This window comes from Aptenodytes forsteri, unplaced genomic scaffold, assembly GCF_000699145.1.
Source record: "Aptenodytes forsteri isolate BGI_AS27 unplaced genomic scaffold, ASM69914v1 Scaffold524, whole genome shotgun sequence".
In the NCBI taxonomy this organism is placed as follows: Eukaryota; Metazoa; Chordata; class Aves; order Sphenisciformes; family Spheniscidae; genus Aptenodytes; species Aptenodytes forsteri.
The window spans coordinates 30,738-46,642 of record NW_008794226.1 but is presented as its reverse complement, the minus strand read 5'-3'; the positions used below and the strand labels follow the sequence as shown (position 1 = coordinate 46,642).

Below are 15,905 nucleotides of genomic sequence, written 5' to 3'. Positions count from 1 at the left end.
ATCACCTAAACATTCATGTTTAGAAAAGATGCTTATGACCAAAATAACAAAGCATCCCTCAAGCCGAGAAGAATTCACAGGACTTTTGATCACCTTTCACAAAATTTGACAGTATTATCCAAAAAAGGCTAGTTAGTGCCAGCAGCATGGCAGAGACCCGTATCTTGTAAGTTATGCTCCAAATTATCCTCCTCTTACACCCCAAACAAAAAAAAAAAAAAGGTCTTAAGTGTGGAGATGTTGACAGTAATCAGTGGCGCTAATATTTTCAGCTTGAATTTTATCCCACCTGCAAAGTACAAATATGAGAGAAGTAATATATCAACATGGACGAGCGCATACATACATTTCTCGCAGCATTCAGTAAGTCTCTCCTACCACGCAGCTTAATCTGTTGTCCTTTCAGCATCATCAGAAACTCCCTGCCCTTCGTCTCCCGAGGTAACACTTCACTGGTATCAGGCGTATCAACACATTCTGTCTCTCAAGTGAGACGACTTCAAGTTCACAACACTCAAGGTGTTAAGGATGGATGCTGGCAGCACCAGAACAGACCGATGGAGTACCCTCTGCGACGCCATACCTCGGCAGTTACTACCTTTGCAATTTCATACTCGCCTTTGCTGCCACAGCTTTACAAATTCCTTGGTGTTAATTTGTGCCATTTTATCTAGCTTAAGCCACTTATTTGGAACTTACTATCAAGATTTATATACCGTGTTAACAGTGGTTTAATGGTCCAACTATTTAAGAGCGCCGAGCTGCCACACAACGTGAAGGGTATCTACTCCTTTCTCTCAAAAACTTAAATTTGTTCCAATATAAGAAGTTCCAACTGTAAAACTGATATGTGGGTCCACACGTTAACGTACAACTGTAAAATTGGTATCTGCTGACAAGACGAAATTCCGAATATAATTATGGGCAGGCGCACACATCAGAAGCCTGGATTTAGGCTACTGGTGGTTGCTGATAAAACCACAATCACTGTACTCCTGAGATCTTACGGTCTTGAAGCGTACATGTTTAAATATAAGCACTGTCAGTAAGGAGGCTGATGCGAGCTTGAAGCGACTTTCTAACATACATCAAGTTCAAACACAAATTCAGTCCCATCTGTTCGAATCGGCTCACAGCAGTGGGCAGTCCTAGGACAGCCATGATTAAGAAAGTTTCCTGACACATGCAAGTGGGTTTCCTGTACTGTGGAATACAGATCCGTAAGACCTCTGCCCCCTTCCCCCTAGTCTGTGCTATTATTATCATCTACAGGAGCAAAACAGCTACAGTTTAGCCAACACCATTGGCTAGAAAACAACCTCTCAGCCCACGGAACATACGTGACACAGGACCTTTCTTCTAGAGAGCCACCTGATGATTCAAAGGTTCAAGTTATGCAAGATTGCCTGCACGAGCTTCTCCAGTTCCGCAAGAATGGAGCTGTCTCTTTGGCGGTGTCAGAAATGCTAATGTGCAAGACCAGCTGGTCCCCGAGGATGGAGAAGCATTTGCTTCCCTCAAGAGAGGAAGGACCATCTTCCTGCAACACAAACAGGCTGAACTGGTGTGCGTCTACTTCAAATCCATACAGCTTTTCTACAGAATTAAGCACAGAACGCACAAGGAAACTAATCTTTTTTTTATTTGAACTGCAAGAGGTCAATAATAGTGTAGCTCTACACTATCTGAACGACACTACCTATTCACCATTGAAATCTGCCTGGAGACCTCAGATCAAATTCTCACACAGAAGCCATCACCACCTCAAATAAATTAATAAAAATCAAACCAAGAATCCGAGTCAAGGAGTGTGTGTGTGGGGGGGGAACACCAAACTGATTTTTCAGGTGTTTGACCTGAAGAGGTTGTGCTAGAACCAGCCAGCACAGCAGCTCTCTAACCCAGGCTCTGAAGGTGGTTGCCACCGCTTCCCAACGTCTCCATGTTTGAGAGAACCACCTCTTAAGGCAGAATGACAGTTCAGTTTTGTCTTTATTCCAGAAACCACTACTGCATCTACTTTTAGGAGCTGAAGAGTCAGCTTAGTCCCCTCAGGAAATATGAATTGCCACATAGGATAAAGTGAGTTGTCCATCACCAATCCTGTCTTCAACAGCTGCCACATCCACATGATTCAGAGGAAGACGCAAGAAAACCTGACAGCATACAATTACAAAACGATCAGAAGGTTTGAGATATGGCATTTCCTTTTGCTGTTCCTTCAGAGGTATCAAAATCCATATTCCAAGGCAGCATCTCCCTGGAATTGGTTGGGAAATAAAAAAAAAAGAAAAAAAAGTCTCCTGCAAGGATAATTTTCTCTTCCTCAATTTAATACAGATTAGCATCAGGAGTATTTGTCAATGTCTTCACTTGCTTTTGTGAATTTATGCGACAACAGCTTTTCTTCTTCAATGTTTTTCACCTGGAAATTACACTGATTCCTTGAGATTTTATTTCTTTACTATTTCATATGTTTATTCAGCTTAGGTCAGTGGGTTGGGTTCCCGCTCACTGTTGATAACAGTCTACTTTAGATACACCTTGTCCTTTGTTTAAGCTGCCTATGCCAGAAACCCAGATTAAGATATTTGTCTCTTGCTACCTTTGATTTAGACTGGACCAGTTTGAGGTTCAGACATTGACTAACCTGGTGCTTCGTATGGATGAAGCACTTGCTAGCCTCTTTAGGAAATAGCTTTTCTCTGACTTTATTTCCTATCAAGGGATTTTTACTAAACAGACACCAAAAAAAAAAAAACCCAAAAAAACCCCAAACAACAAACCTATGCAAAATTCCTTACTGGCCTCCCTCCCACCCACCAAGCTCTTGACAGAAGACACCCTCCAGGCAAGCCACGGATGAACAAAAGCGTGTCATTACAGTAAAATCATACAGTCCTTGCATCTTGCCCGCATTTCCAAGGACACTGGGGACAAAAGCAGAGGATGGGTAAGTACATTTTGGACAAGAAAGCAAAACCACCTGACATTCTAAAATACGATGAATATAAGAAAACAAGTAAAAATAATGAGAATATACGTTCCTCTATGCAAAGGGAAGACACCTTGCCCTTGTTCCAAAGTACTTTAAGTATAAAGAGATAGAGAGACGAATGGGGAAGACGCCCATCACGAAGAGCAGCGTCCTTTCCACCGACAGGTGGGCACATTATAGCACTTTCCAGTATGCAAGCCACGATGTGGATACTCCCGTGTTCAGTCTAATCAATAAAATTTAACATCTTCCAAACCAGCAATTATTATTGTAGATGTCTTGATTTTCCTCTGTCTAAAGGTCTGCTACCTTATACACATCGTTCCACATTCAACATTTGTCACAGCATTGTACCTTTTAAATCAGAGGTCTTTGGGGGAGAAAATTAAATATGCCTCAAATTCAGAGGAATTAATTAGTTTTCTGTCTACCCATGTCAAACCAGAACATCCGTTTAATGTCAAGGATCACTAGGGAATTAATCCAAGTTAAATTTAAGGCAATTTGCTAGTAGTTAAAAATTCAGGAAGCTTCAAAACCCTGTGCTCTTGTGTTCCAATTTTACATGCTGTTTTGTGGCTTGTTGTTGGTTTGGGTTTTTTTTCCCTTTTCCTGGTAATGATATTTTTCTCCACTTAAAAGATGCTGTGGAAAGATTTCTTCAGAAAAGCAGTACCCTTCAAACTTCTTGTGGAAGCATGGTAAAGATGGAATGAACTGCGGAGAGTAGAAACGGACCTCGAAGATCAATGACATATTATTTGTTTTATCTCAAGTCTTTTTAGTACACTGAAGGATTTCAAAGTTGAGCACCTACTAAAATCCTTTAGGCCTGGGCCTGCGATGACAGCACACGGCCACAACACAGCTTTCCAAGAAGCCAATGAACCATGAAAGCTCATCTGTAGATTTTCCACAAAATAAATTTTAGCAGATCAGGCCTCCTTCGTAAGTCAATTCGCAGACAGTACAGTAATTCAAGTCTATTACTTTTCCAAAAATAACTAAAAAAACCTGTCCCTAAACAAACACCACTTGCATGTAACAGCAAAAAGAACAAAACATGAGCAGATTTAATAATCACTTTCATGCAAACTTCTGTCAAGGTACAGGCCAGCTTTTTATTTTTCATGTTGTCAAAAACCTCGTCTTAAAGTAAGCATTAATAATTTATATAATCTTTAACCCTAGCTAGAATGAACCTAGTTCTTCAAATATCGCATCTATGAAACCTGTTTATTTTACACTATCAGTACAGTTATTTGAACATGAAAATATCACCTGATGACATAGTAAGAGTCTAAATAAATACAGTCTTCACCTACTGTTGGACAGGTTTTAAGAAGAGTAACCAGTAATACTTACAAAGCCAACCTCTCAGTATACGTACCCATAGTAAGTCTCCTGACCAAAACCTTAACACCAGTAAAATTAAGGGGTACAAATTCGTTGCATTTAAAACTCAGTGCATTATTTGAATTTTGACAAAAAGCCACAGACAAGAAATGCAGTGCACAGATGAAAGCCTCTACAGTACAGTTCCAGGGGAAATAGTGGGGATAAAAATAAACTCCCTCCACTCAGAAGGAAAATGGGGGGGGGAAGGACTAGAGGGGTTTTTTGGGGGTTTTGTTTGTTTGTTTACTTTTTGCTCTCTCAGAATATATATAAGCAAATGAAAAATTTAAACTACATGACATTTAGTCTACTACAATTTTCTAAACGTGTTTCTACACTTAATACTAAGGACACAAGTTATAGAATACCAAAATATTCACTAGTGCACTCCTCCACCAGCCACTTGATGCTCCCTAGAGAAAACAGGCCAACTGGAATTTAACCAAAAATGCGTTGCTTCCTCCCCCCTCTCCCTTCAGAGAAAAGTAAAAACAGATTAAGGAAGAACTCAAATTCACTCCAATGGTTTATTATACAAAAAACCAACAAACACACCCCAATTCTCTGCTTCCCCTGTGTCCTGTCCATGTCTCCACTCCCAAGACATTCCAACATTTTTCAAATTCCTCTGCAACGGAGCTCCGTAAGGTGAGATTGGGTTCGAAACGCCTCCTTGCACAACAAGACACAGTGTGTATACGAGTTTCACTTTTATCCAATTAAAGACAACAGAAATGCATAGGATTCCTCCTATGCATGTGCCCTGTGCTGAGAAGAACGGAGAACAAAAAGCCTGACGTAACCTTGGCAACTGAAAAGGACAGTACCTGTACTTATTCTCCTAAATAAGAGAGCAAGCAGAAGACTCGGGATATTAATGGATGGTAACTCCCTGCAAAGACACTGCTCACGAGCTTTACAAGTACAAATCTCCGGAAGTAAAGTGTTTTCTCATAAGTGTGCTTGAAGAAGAGCAGCACACAATTCTAGAAGAGTTTTAATTTCTTGATACTAGATACCCCAAAACTATATTCGTATGTTCAGCTTTGTTCAAAGTAGATGCAAGTAACAGCTTATGAAAATGAATGGTTGCCAAAAAAGAAACTCTTCTACCCTGTTCTGGTTCACGAAACTGATCGTTCGTTGTTTAAGTTGGTCATTCCAACCACAACTCTGAATTCAAAGAGAAACAGGCAGATGTTTGTAAACAGACCAAACCAGACCCTTGGGCCAAAGAGGTTACTCACAACTCACGGTTTCATGAAAACAACAGCGTACCACTTTTCCCTTATGACTGAGGATGAGAATGTTTAATTACAGCCCAACAGTGCATGTTCAACCTTATGGGTTAGGAGTCACAGGAAGAAAATAAAAGTTTCGTCATTCAGTTTGAGAAATACTATAGAATTACAGAAAAGGCAAGAATTTGGGAGGCAAACGATTTTCAGTGAACTTAAAAAACCCCAAACTAGTCATACTTTTATTATCAGATTTGAGAAGCCCACTCAATTCTCAATGACTGTAGGGAAAAAAAACAAAACAAAACACCACAAGCCCCTGCCAGTATTTAATTAAAATCTGACTGATGAGGATTCACTAAAATTTCTCCAGTTTCAAGCCAACACTGCCCCATCATCGACAGCATTAAAACAACATCTCCGTTTAGCATCTCTGTAGTAGCTACTCTCAGACTTTCTGGATAGTAAAGTTCAAACTGCAGCAGGGCAAGCATTACACCTTCAGTAGCTATAACACACCGGCAAAGAAATCCCTTGCTCGAACCACTGGTTCTCAGAGCAGGCAAAGGGACCTCAACTCCCCGTCTGTCCAGGTTAGATTTAGTCAGGAAATACAATACATTTAAGGCATCATCAGTTTAAAATTGCTTCTACCATGAAAATACATAGATCTGAATGCAATTAGGAATTAAAAGGCCAGTTTCAGCAAAAAGCATAAGGACATGCAAAACACTACACACTTCTAGTCATTCATATCATCAAAGCTTTGTTTCTGCAATCCAAACACAAACCACAAACAAAATCTAACGCCAGTAAGCAGAACATAAAATAACAGGGAGCTTTCATTCAACATTTCACTCTCTACTCCGGAACTTCAAACTAGAGACTTGGCTTTGGCCTTTGACCTGTCAAACCATCTACCTGATGTTACGGGGCCAGCTACAGCGTGCAGAAGCTGCACACTACAAAAGTGCAGCCAAAAGACAGAATTTCTGAAGGTATCTTAGAAAAATCCATTTATTAACCTTCATTAGCTCTGACCGCATGAAGAATTTCAAGAGAAAACCAGGACTGAAAATGAAAGCTGAGGGAAAACTGTTAGCCTCCACATTTTGGAAGGAGGGCAATTAGAAATTAGAGTTAGAAATTTAGAAACTGTAAAGTTTAAAATAGGAGGGGGAGGAGCGGGGAAGACCAAAGATGCACGTTTTGCTATAGTGTTCTTAAAGTAATAAGCAGTGAAAAGATTTTTAGTGATTTTGTTAGAGAAGGCATGCAAACTCTAATATTAAACAACAAAATAAAATGCAAGACAATTACTTCTTACCAGTAACAAACTGGGTTCCAGGTCTAGTGTTTCTCCTACAACAGCTGAGGACATCAACAGCCCTAGGGCAGCACAGGTAGTGCACTTTTCTGCGACCTTCCAATAGCACTGGTATGAACTCTTGTAGGAGAAAGACAGAACTATGATAAAAAACAAAACCAGAAGAAGTTATTAGCATTAAACTACAAGATTACTGAACAACGGTGATACATTTTTAAGTGCTTTCCCTCTAAACTCAGTTATAACACCCCTTTTTATGACAATGAACCCCAAAAAATGTTAACTCAAAGCGTACCAATACATTGCAGGTAATTAAATCCCGGTTACCTTTTTGCAATAATATAAGCAAGAGTTACTTCTTAAAGTATGGGAAAAAAAAAGTCTAATTTTAGATACAAAAACTTCAAACAGATCCTTGAAACAACAGTGTTTCCTGTTTGGTAGCTTTTCAAAACATTCTCACTTTAATGACTTTTTAAAGAGACGTTTGTGGCCTGAAGGGCACTAGTTCACCTTGTCTGACCTATAAAACACTGAGGTTAAAAAGCTACCAATACAACTCCTGGAAAAAAAAAAAAAAAATCAAGTTTCCAATGGAATATTCAAGCGAATTTCCTCTTGAAACGTCTAACGGCCAGTTTCTACGGGCTGACACCATTCTAGGTTAAGAGACTAAACAATCCCAAGATTTTGAAAATTCTGTGTAAAAGGTAGATACTTAGGTACAGTAAGGCTCCTTCACAGATAGGCTTCTCAGATAAAATACTAACGTTTATGATTACAAGGTATAAAGAATAGGAATAGTTCATCTACACCAAGGGGGGTTTTCGTCTGAGGATGCATCCACTGTAACTATCATCTCGTACACCTGTTTTTCTTATACAAAACAGACTTTATTTTCTTCAGAATAGCATATTCACTACACTTGCAACATTTAACTTCAACTAAAACTTCTGACTACACTTTATTCAAAACTTTATACTGTTTATATACTGTTAGTCATTCCAGCAAAGTATTTGCCATATATTTCTGATCTCTGTATTTCAGACATCTTCAGCATACAGATTAGCTCTCTTAGCAAAAATAAGCTATAAATACTGTTGATTTCAAGACTGACCTTCTGTAGTAACAGATTGTGAAAGAAAACATCAGAAGATAAAAATTAAGAAAGCTCTTCCAATACGAACTAATGTCATTATAAACGGTGAAATAACGTATCTAATAAAGAAATGAAGTAATAAGGAAAATCCAAGCATTCTTATGGCAACAAGCAGAACTGTGAAAATCTTGAAAACAAATATGACCCAATTGAAGCAAATACCACTGACCTTGTTCTCAATTTCTATTTCAGACTGCCAAGCCTTGCCTTTCTCTAATTCTGATTGCTTCTCCATAGCAATTGTTCTGGCTAGCTCTTTTTAGTCCTGTTATTTAGACAGTTAAAAAAAATAAGGTGGGGGAGTGAGGGAGCCAGACCATCACAGACACATGGGAAATTACTTTGTTAGCAAAGTGTAAAAGTTATATGTATTTTCACTTAGTCTTAGGACTGCTGCTGTTAAGACTCTCATTTACACCTCTGTCCCAGAGTCACAAAATGAGCCAGAATAGCCTGGTAAGAATGATAAAGCTGAGACCCATACTATTTTGCACTGCTCTGCATTTTTTCTTCTTGCTTTGAGCTCTGCACCTGTTTTCCTCTTCTAATCAAACAGAAAGAACCAAGTGACCATGATTAATGGAGGCAGCCCTACCACAAGGTAGGAGCAGCAGAATAGCCAGAGGTATTTCTTCGGCTTTTGCAGCTGGGCAAGGTTTCTAAACCAGCCTTTGTTATCAATGTTAAGTCAGATTTTATAAAGAACTGTAAGTCCTCATGACAATGTTATCTCCAGCTACTCTTTCTCTTTCCCTTACCACATCACAAAAATACCTTTAAATGCTGAGAACTTACCAATACTTGAAAATGTTTTCTGTCAGCAAAAATAAACGTCACGATGTTTCACAGCTGGATAGTGCATGGTTTAATGAATAGAGGAGAATGGTCTCTGGTAACGAGCTCCACAAGGTTCATCAGATGTCCTGTATTTGGGGAATGGACAGAATAGGAGGCAAAAATTAAAATCTAAACTTTAACTTAATACAAAAACCTTCAGTATCACATAATTACAAGCAACAGTTAAAATAACTGCACATTTACAACACTGTTTGCCATTTCAAACAAGAAATATTCTGATATCTAGGAATTATATTCTGACATCTAGGAGAAATTATTTAGCTCTTGTGTTAAGTTAGAGTTTAACATACAAATTTTAAGACTATTAACAACTTCTGACTGTGCTTCAACAGAAGTGCTCTGAAGAAGTCACTGTAAAAACCAGTACTTTGTATGAGGATTTCAAACAATTTTAACAATATTGTTTGTTCTAGTTAACATCATAAAGTTTCAGTTAATGTTTCTGCAACACACTTTAAATGGGGTTAGTATTAATCTAACCTCACAGTTACAGTGATTCCCCTCCAAACCAAAATATTTGCCTAAGGTTACAGAAAAATTAGGCGCCCACATTGTACAAAAGTAAGATATTTGAGTTCTGTTCCCACCCAACTCGACTGAATCACAGCCTTCAAAAGCCAGTGTCGCCCTCAAGTTAAAGAACAGTGTGCACAAAAGTACTAAGTAAAGCGGTTTGTTCCTCTTACAAAATTTTAAAATTTTGAAAAAAGAAAACCCACAAAGATACAGAAAAAGATGCAAATACCTAACAGAAGGTAGAAGTTTTATTTCCCATGCCTGTAAAAGCTACGCAGCCTGAAATACAATATTCCAACTGGTAACAATTTGCTAATACAACAGGATGCACCTTTCCTTACAGGGCACTAGGTGCACGCTCTAGTTCAAAATGCTTACTTGCAGTAGTATTTCTTTGTATTTCCTCTGCATTTCACTTACTCATTTCCCCGTAACTTCCAACTCGGTCCATGTGCCTGTCTCTCCATCCTCGCTCTCCATCACAGTACAGAAAACAGTTGCTCTAACATTCCCCTATTTTTGTTCTCTCTCTCATCGGGTCGCACCAAGAGAAGAACAGATCCAACACTACCCGTGCCACGGACCTTGCAGAACGCAGTAAGAACATGGAAGAGCTAGCCAGCACTTAAAAAACAAGTATCTTACAGGGTACCAGGCTTGAGAAGTCTGGCAATATAAAAAAAAAAAAAAAGTAAGAATTTAGCTACAGATATATCTGCTACTCTAGCAGTGAAGATTAAAAAACAACCTGAAAAAATCCAAATGCCTGTGGCTAGTATGACACTTACCTGTCCAAGTGCCATTAGCTCCTACAAGATCTTAAGCTTCCACTTAAAAGAAAAGACAGTCACAAAAGAACTCTAAGCAAAAGACTTTGCCCTTGTGCATCTATTAGCCAAAAAATACCATAAAAAGCACCTTAAAAAAAAAGAGGATTAAAGAACTGCAAGGGCAAATCACACTGGGAATTGCCCTGAAGAACAGTTCCCCCAAAACTTTCTCATTGGTTTTTGGCTTTTTAACTAGGGGATCTTTGCTAAAGTTCCCAAACTCAGTACGTAAAAAGGGAGGGAGCCAAAGAAGGAGGAAGAATCATGAGGTAATTTTTAAAGAGAAGTATAGCAGTGGGAGTAACCGAGGGAAAGAGCACCTAAAGGAAACGTAAGGAGTCGGGAATAATCCAAGAGTAAAAAAAAAAATCAACCAGTGCATAACTAAAGATAACATACGAGGTGCTCTGTGAACAATCTAATTTCATTTGTGTAACTCGTGGTACAAGCACTTAGTGCCTTGGGTACGTATCCCTTTTTACTTTTTAGTATAAATCTCATAATCCAGATTTGATCAACTATTATTTAAAAAAAAAAGAAAAAAAGAAGTGGATTGAAGCCAAGAAGGATACAGTGGCAATAAGAAGGAAGTCAATAAGCTAGTTTTATATTTAGCCACCACCTCATTCTCCAATACTATAGTGGCAGGACTTTTAGGAGTACTGCATCCTGACTACTTCGTTTATCAGTACTTAAATTAGTTGGTGTCAGGTTTGGGTATTTTAAGCACCTAATGGCTAATACAGACCATCGATTCTTCTCTTTCAGAGCATGATTTGAGCACTAGTCAGAAAGGTGTTTCCTCCAATGGTGTATTAGTGCAAAAGGTGCAAATTTTGTTTAACCCTCTCCTCAAAGAGAGTGAGGTAACCGACTGAAATATCAACTCTTTCTGCAGAGTTCTTCATCACAAGGTGAGAGATAGCAGGAAGCAAACTCGCTTGGATGGAATAAGCAGTTTGTTCAACACATAGGAGGAAATAATTAGGAAAGATAACTATGTATTTAAGTATTCACAGGTATAAACATATTCTTTGATATGTAAAACCCTACTCACTGTTCTAAGTAGGGTTCTTAAGCCGCTAAGTTCCTGGCACACACTCTGACATTCTTGTTACTAAGTTTATTTTAATCCATACACAAGCTAGTCGCTGCGTTTGTAGAATATTTCTGACGCCTCGTTGCCTCCCTCCATTACAGGAGACCCCAACTCAGTTTTGCTATAAAGCGAACGCTAGGCAACCTCCAACATCTGCAGAACGTTTTTCTTCCTGACTGCTTACACAAGCCAAGCGAGCAACAGGACAGAAGGGATCACCGCTGTATGGGCTGGAATAAAAGCGAGCCACATCCCCAAAAAGCAAGGCAAAAAGGTGAGTTTCAGCTCTAACTCGGCATCTACCTGTTACATTTCAGCAAAGCTACTGCTCCTCTCCGCAGCTGCACTGCTCGTTCCAATGCACACGTGCATCCTTACCTACGCACAACAAAACACCGCAAAGTGGAACACATTTCCACCTAATTCGAAATTACTGTCAAGGATCTCATCCTGCCTGAGAAGCACTCAGAAGCTATTCAAAACCAAGGTTTCAACAGCAGTCAAAACACAAACCGATGTTTCTTAAATATAGGGGTATGAAAGAAAGTTAAAGCAACCGTTCAGAAAATAACTGCACCACAGCTAACTTGGTAAGGGACAGAAAACCCCACCCACGGGCCTCTGAACTCCACCGTTATCTCGTAGGAAACGCAGTGAGGACTTCACACTAGTTTGCATTTATGAAGAATAAGTGTTTTTAGCACAACTATGATTTTTCATCAGGATATTAGAAAATGTTCTGGAAGAGCTGAGTAAACCCCGGCACCCGTTTCACAGAAGGCAAAACTGATAAAAAGCAGTTATGACACCAGCACGTTCAATCAACAGCTATAGGATGGGAACTGAATCCCAAGCAGCTACCCCTACAAACCGGACATCCTTGTGCATCCAAATACACCAAGGCAGCACGAACCAGAAAGCTATTGAACTGTTTAGGGAAGTTGAGATTCCTCCCTCTTGCAACTCAAGTGAAAGAAGTCCCGCAACAAGCGATACACGCTTTTATTTCTCATCCTGCCTAAAGGACTAAAGATCCAGAGGGAATTGAGACAACCAGCTACCGAAGGTTGTATTTAAGGGGGCTGTAACACAAACATATCGCCTAGCGAAACAAAAAGTCCTCAAGAAGGAATAAAGCGAAGATTTGAAGCAACAAATTTTAACACTGGAGTCCTGACTGCCATTGTACTTGACCAAAATATCATAAAAATGCTCATGGAGATCCTTAGGCGAGGAGTAAGATCGCAGTACTTCACGCAGACCAAATACCTCCCTCTATCTCACAGCCGTGGTAGGTGCTTGTACTCTCGCCTAATGTGACCCCTGCTATCTACAGGCAACCCCACAGCGTGCTTGCTTTCACTATTATTACATTTTAAGTTTCAAATATCACACACACAAAACACAGGTAAGCTACGCACTTAAAAACATTCAAGCCAGTCGTAAGCCAGAAGCAAAATATAAACACGGTATTAATCCTTTTGTGCAAGGCGTCAGAATTTTCTAGCGTAATGCCCGCAGCCAGGAATGGAGACGAACCGCCGGCTCCTGGGAATTATAACGGACATGTGGGATAACCATTACAACTGCAGGTAGCTCTTCAAAGACTTAAACTAAGCCCTCTCTTTGCCCTTTTGTTTGCCCATTAAACTAAGCACACAGGAGCAAGGAAAACCCCTGTGAATGCTTTTCACCAATTTAGGGGGAGTCTAGAGAGCATTACAGAGTGCTCTGGAGCAGCCAGTAAAACCAGCAAGAACACGAAGGGAAAAATGTCCTGGGAAAGGTTGAGCTGTTTATGAAATAATTCTGCTCTGAAAGCAAGCACTAACAGTTTGGATTGGGTGTTAGCCTGCTGCTGCGCTGCTGGGAGGACAGGAAACTTTGCTTAGAAACTTCAAAAACACGTATCTAAAAAAAATCCACACAAGTGGACAGCAAAGACAAAAAGAATACGCTCAACCTCACAGCAACACAACACGTTACCGGAGGAAAACCAGGCATATTAACAGCAAATAACACATCTTTCAAACACGAGGCATTTTTCCTTTCGACAGAGGGCTGCTGGGGAGAGGGGGCTGCTAAACTGGTTTTCCTCTAAGCACTTCCAGTTATTAAAAAAAAAAAAAAAAAAAAACCTTTGGCAAAAAAATCCACTGTTGTACAACTGTCCCAGAAAACAAAGACCACGGGGAGAAAGTGGCCCATTTTCTTCAGTCTCCAAGAACCCCGTGTACAGGTCATGTTTTCAAAGGCTCAATCCTACACACTCTAGAATGAAGCAGCATTGCAATTACAATTATTAAAAAAAAAAAAAAAAAACCTCTTGCGAAGAACATATCCACTGTTGTACAACTGTCCCAGAAAACAAAGACCACGGGGAGAAAGTGGCCCATTTTCTTCAGTCTCCAAGAACCCCGTGTACAGGTCATGTTTTCAAAGGCTCAATCCTACACACTCTAGAATGAAGCAGCATTTAAAGTATATGAATAAACACCTAATGTTAGAATTATTAGAATACCCCATTTTTGGGTACCATACTAAAATCGACTCAATTACACCAGAGCTAACATAGAGTCTATGAAAACAACTGCAAGAGAAGTTTAGCTGTGAGTGAGTTTCCCCCTCCTGGACAGGCTGCATCAAAAACAAAAGACTAGTTTTCTATTTCAGTTACAGTTATCCCACTAGCGTACCCAACCACATAATATTTTTCAGGAACGTATGTTTGGGAGCTCCCCTAAATACCGTTTTGTAGCTCTCCCTCCAGCCCATGGGGCAGGCTCCTCTACCCATTTCTTGTCAGTTCCCAAAAAACACCTTAAAGCTATAATTCCTCACCACATGTTGAAAATATTGTGACTAATAATACACTCCACCCATTTTTTCCATCACTAAGGATTTCAAAATATAAAACCTGACAAACAGTGAGAGAAGTCAGACGGAATTTAGAAGGGGAAAGTCAAATTTTATTTCCAATTAAAAGATGCTATAAAAACATAGAATGTTCAAGCAAGGTATTGATAAAAGTGGAAGAGCTATCCAGTCACAGCAAGCTTCTTCCTCAAAATTACGTTTTTCCTCACTCTTCTTGGATAACGTAGCTTTTCCTTTAAATCCCCAAAGAAAAAAGAATTAAAAAAAATACTCCTCCTCCTTTTTGAGAAAATACATTTAATGCATTAGAAGCAGAGCTGCTCCACGTACACAGAGAATCCACACTTGTAATAAACACTTGATCGAGTTCAAGAACTGAGACCTAGATCTACATTACAGTGACTAAATCCTAAAAATGATAGCAGTGATGCAATTAAAATGCATGCAAGAACTTCGGTACAGGTGTCTACAATACCACTGTTTGCAAAACACATCTCCTAATTAGCATGGCTTTAAATAATGCTGATAATAATCCGGCCCTGTAAAGCTTGCCAAATGAATCATTGAGATTGCAAAATAAAAGGCATGAGGAATTCATTAAAGAGCTGTTAAACTCTCCTTTGTTTATCTTTCCCCTGTCAGGTGTAAAAATAAATAAATATCGGTTTGTATCTCTGGATTTCTTCCGAACGCTCAGCTTCACAATACCGCGCCGGCGAAGAACCTCCTCAGGAGGTACCAACGGCTTTTTTCCTCCGTTTCAAAAGAGAAATCCTCCCACTATTACAGTCCTGAAAATCTGCTCCATTCTCTATTTGTCATCTGGGATTGAGTTATCAGACACTACTTGTATTACTTTGGGAACTGACATGTCTATTTAGAGAGACACAAAGGCAATCCAGCAGCACAACCCCTTCTTTTACCAGCACCTTTCACAGCACCTCTCCTTCTCCCCTCGGCCAAATTTTACAAACACTTTCTTCTGGGGAGGGGGGAGGACACCTCACTAGTTTCCCAGCATGACAGAAAACATCCCCAGCCACTTTTGCACTTGTTACAGCCTTGTGAAAAACCACCTATATCCCCCCAAAGGAACAGCATTATTTTTTCAAGGGGTCTTTTTGTTTGTTGGTGGGTTTTGTTTTTTTTTTTAAAAAAAAAAAAAGAGGGTCACTTCCCCCATTTCAGCCTGCAATTAAAATGGAGGCAAGGCCAGGCGATCTATGTCTGGCTTTAGGGGGAGACAATAACCCAAAACAGGCCTGGCTTTTAAAAAAAAAAAAAAAAAAAAAGAAAGAGGAGAGGGAGAAAGAGAGAGAGAGAGACAGGCAGAAAGAGAGAAATACAACATGCTTCACCAGTATTATTACCTCATCCCTTTTTCCAAGCAGTTTTGAACCACACTCCTGACAAACTCTTGGTCCAACTTGCACGGATGCTGGTTTTTAGGGGGCGGAAAGGGTTTTAATGCTGGAGCCGGGATTGAGGCTGGCTATTCGCAAGTGGAGCTGCTGTTAAAATGCCCCCTTGTCTCTTCTCCTCTCCCTTGAGCTGGGTGTTGACGCAGCAGAAATTACCAGCTGGAAAATTCCCCTTTTGGAGGTT

The 15,905-nt window shown here is 39.7% G+C and overlaps 1 protein-coding gene across 2 annotated transcripts in view; it reads right to left on the bottom strand.

Moving 5' to 3' along the window:
- ZBTB46 (zinc finger and BTB domain containing 46) overlaps positions 1–15,850 on the bottom strand; it is a 57,115-nt gene extending 41,265 nt beyond the window's left edge. For both annotated transcript variants that reach the window (XM_009285713.2, XM_009285721.2), the window contains exons 1-3: positions 15,671–15,850; positions 8,916–9,043; positions 6,962–7,101 (exon numbers count right to left, since the gene is read on the bottom strand). In XM_009285713.2, the coding sequence (XP_009283988.1) occupies positions 6,962–7,015 (54 nt within the window). In that variant the 5' untranslated portion in view covers positions 7,016–7,101; positions 8,916–9,043; positions 15,671–15,850. The remainder of the gene's footprint in view (positions 1–6,961; positions 7,102–8,915; positions 9,044–15,670) is intronic.
- Between the last annotated feature and the right edge of the window lie 55 nt (positions 15,851–15,905).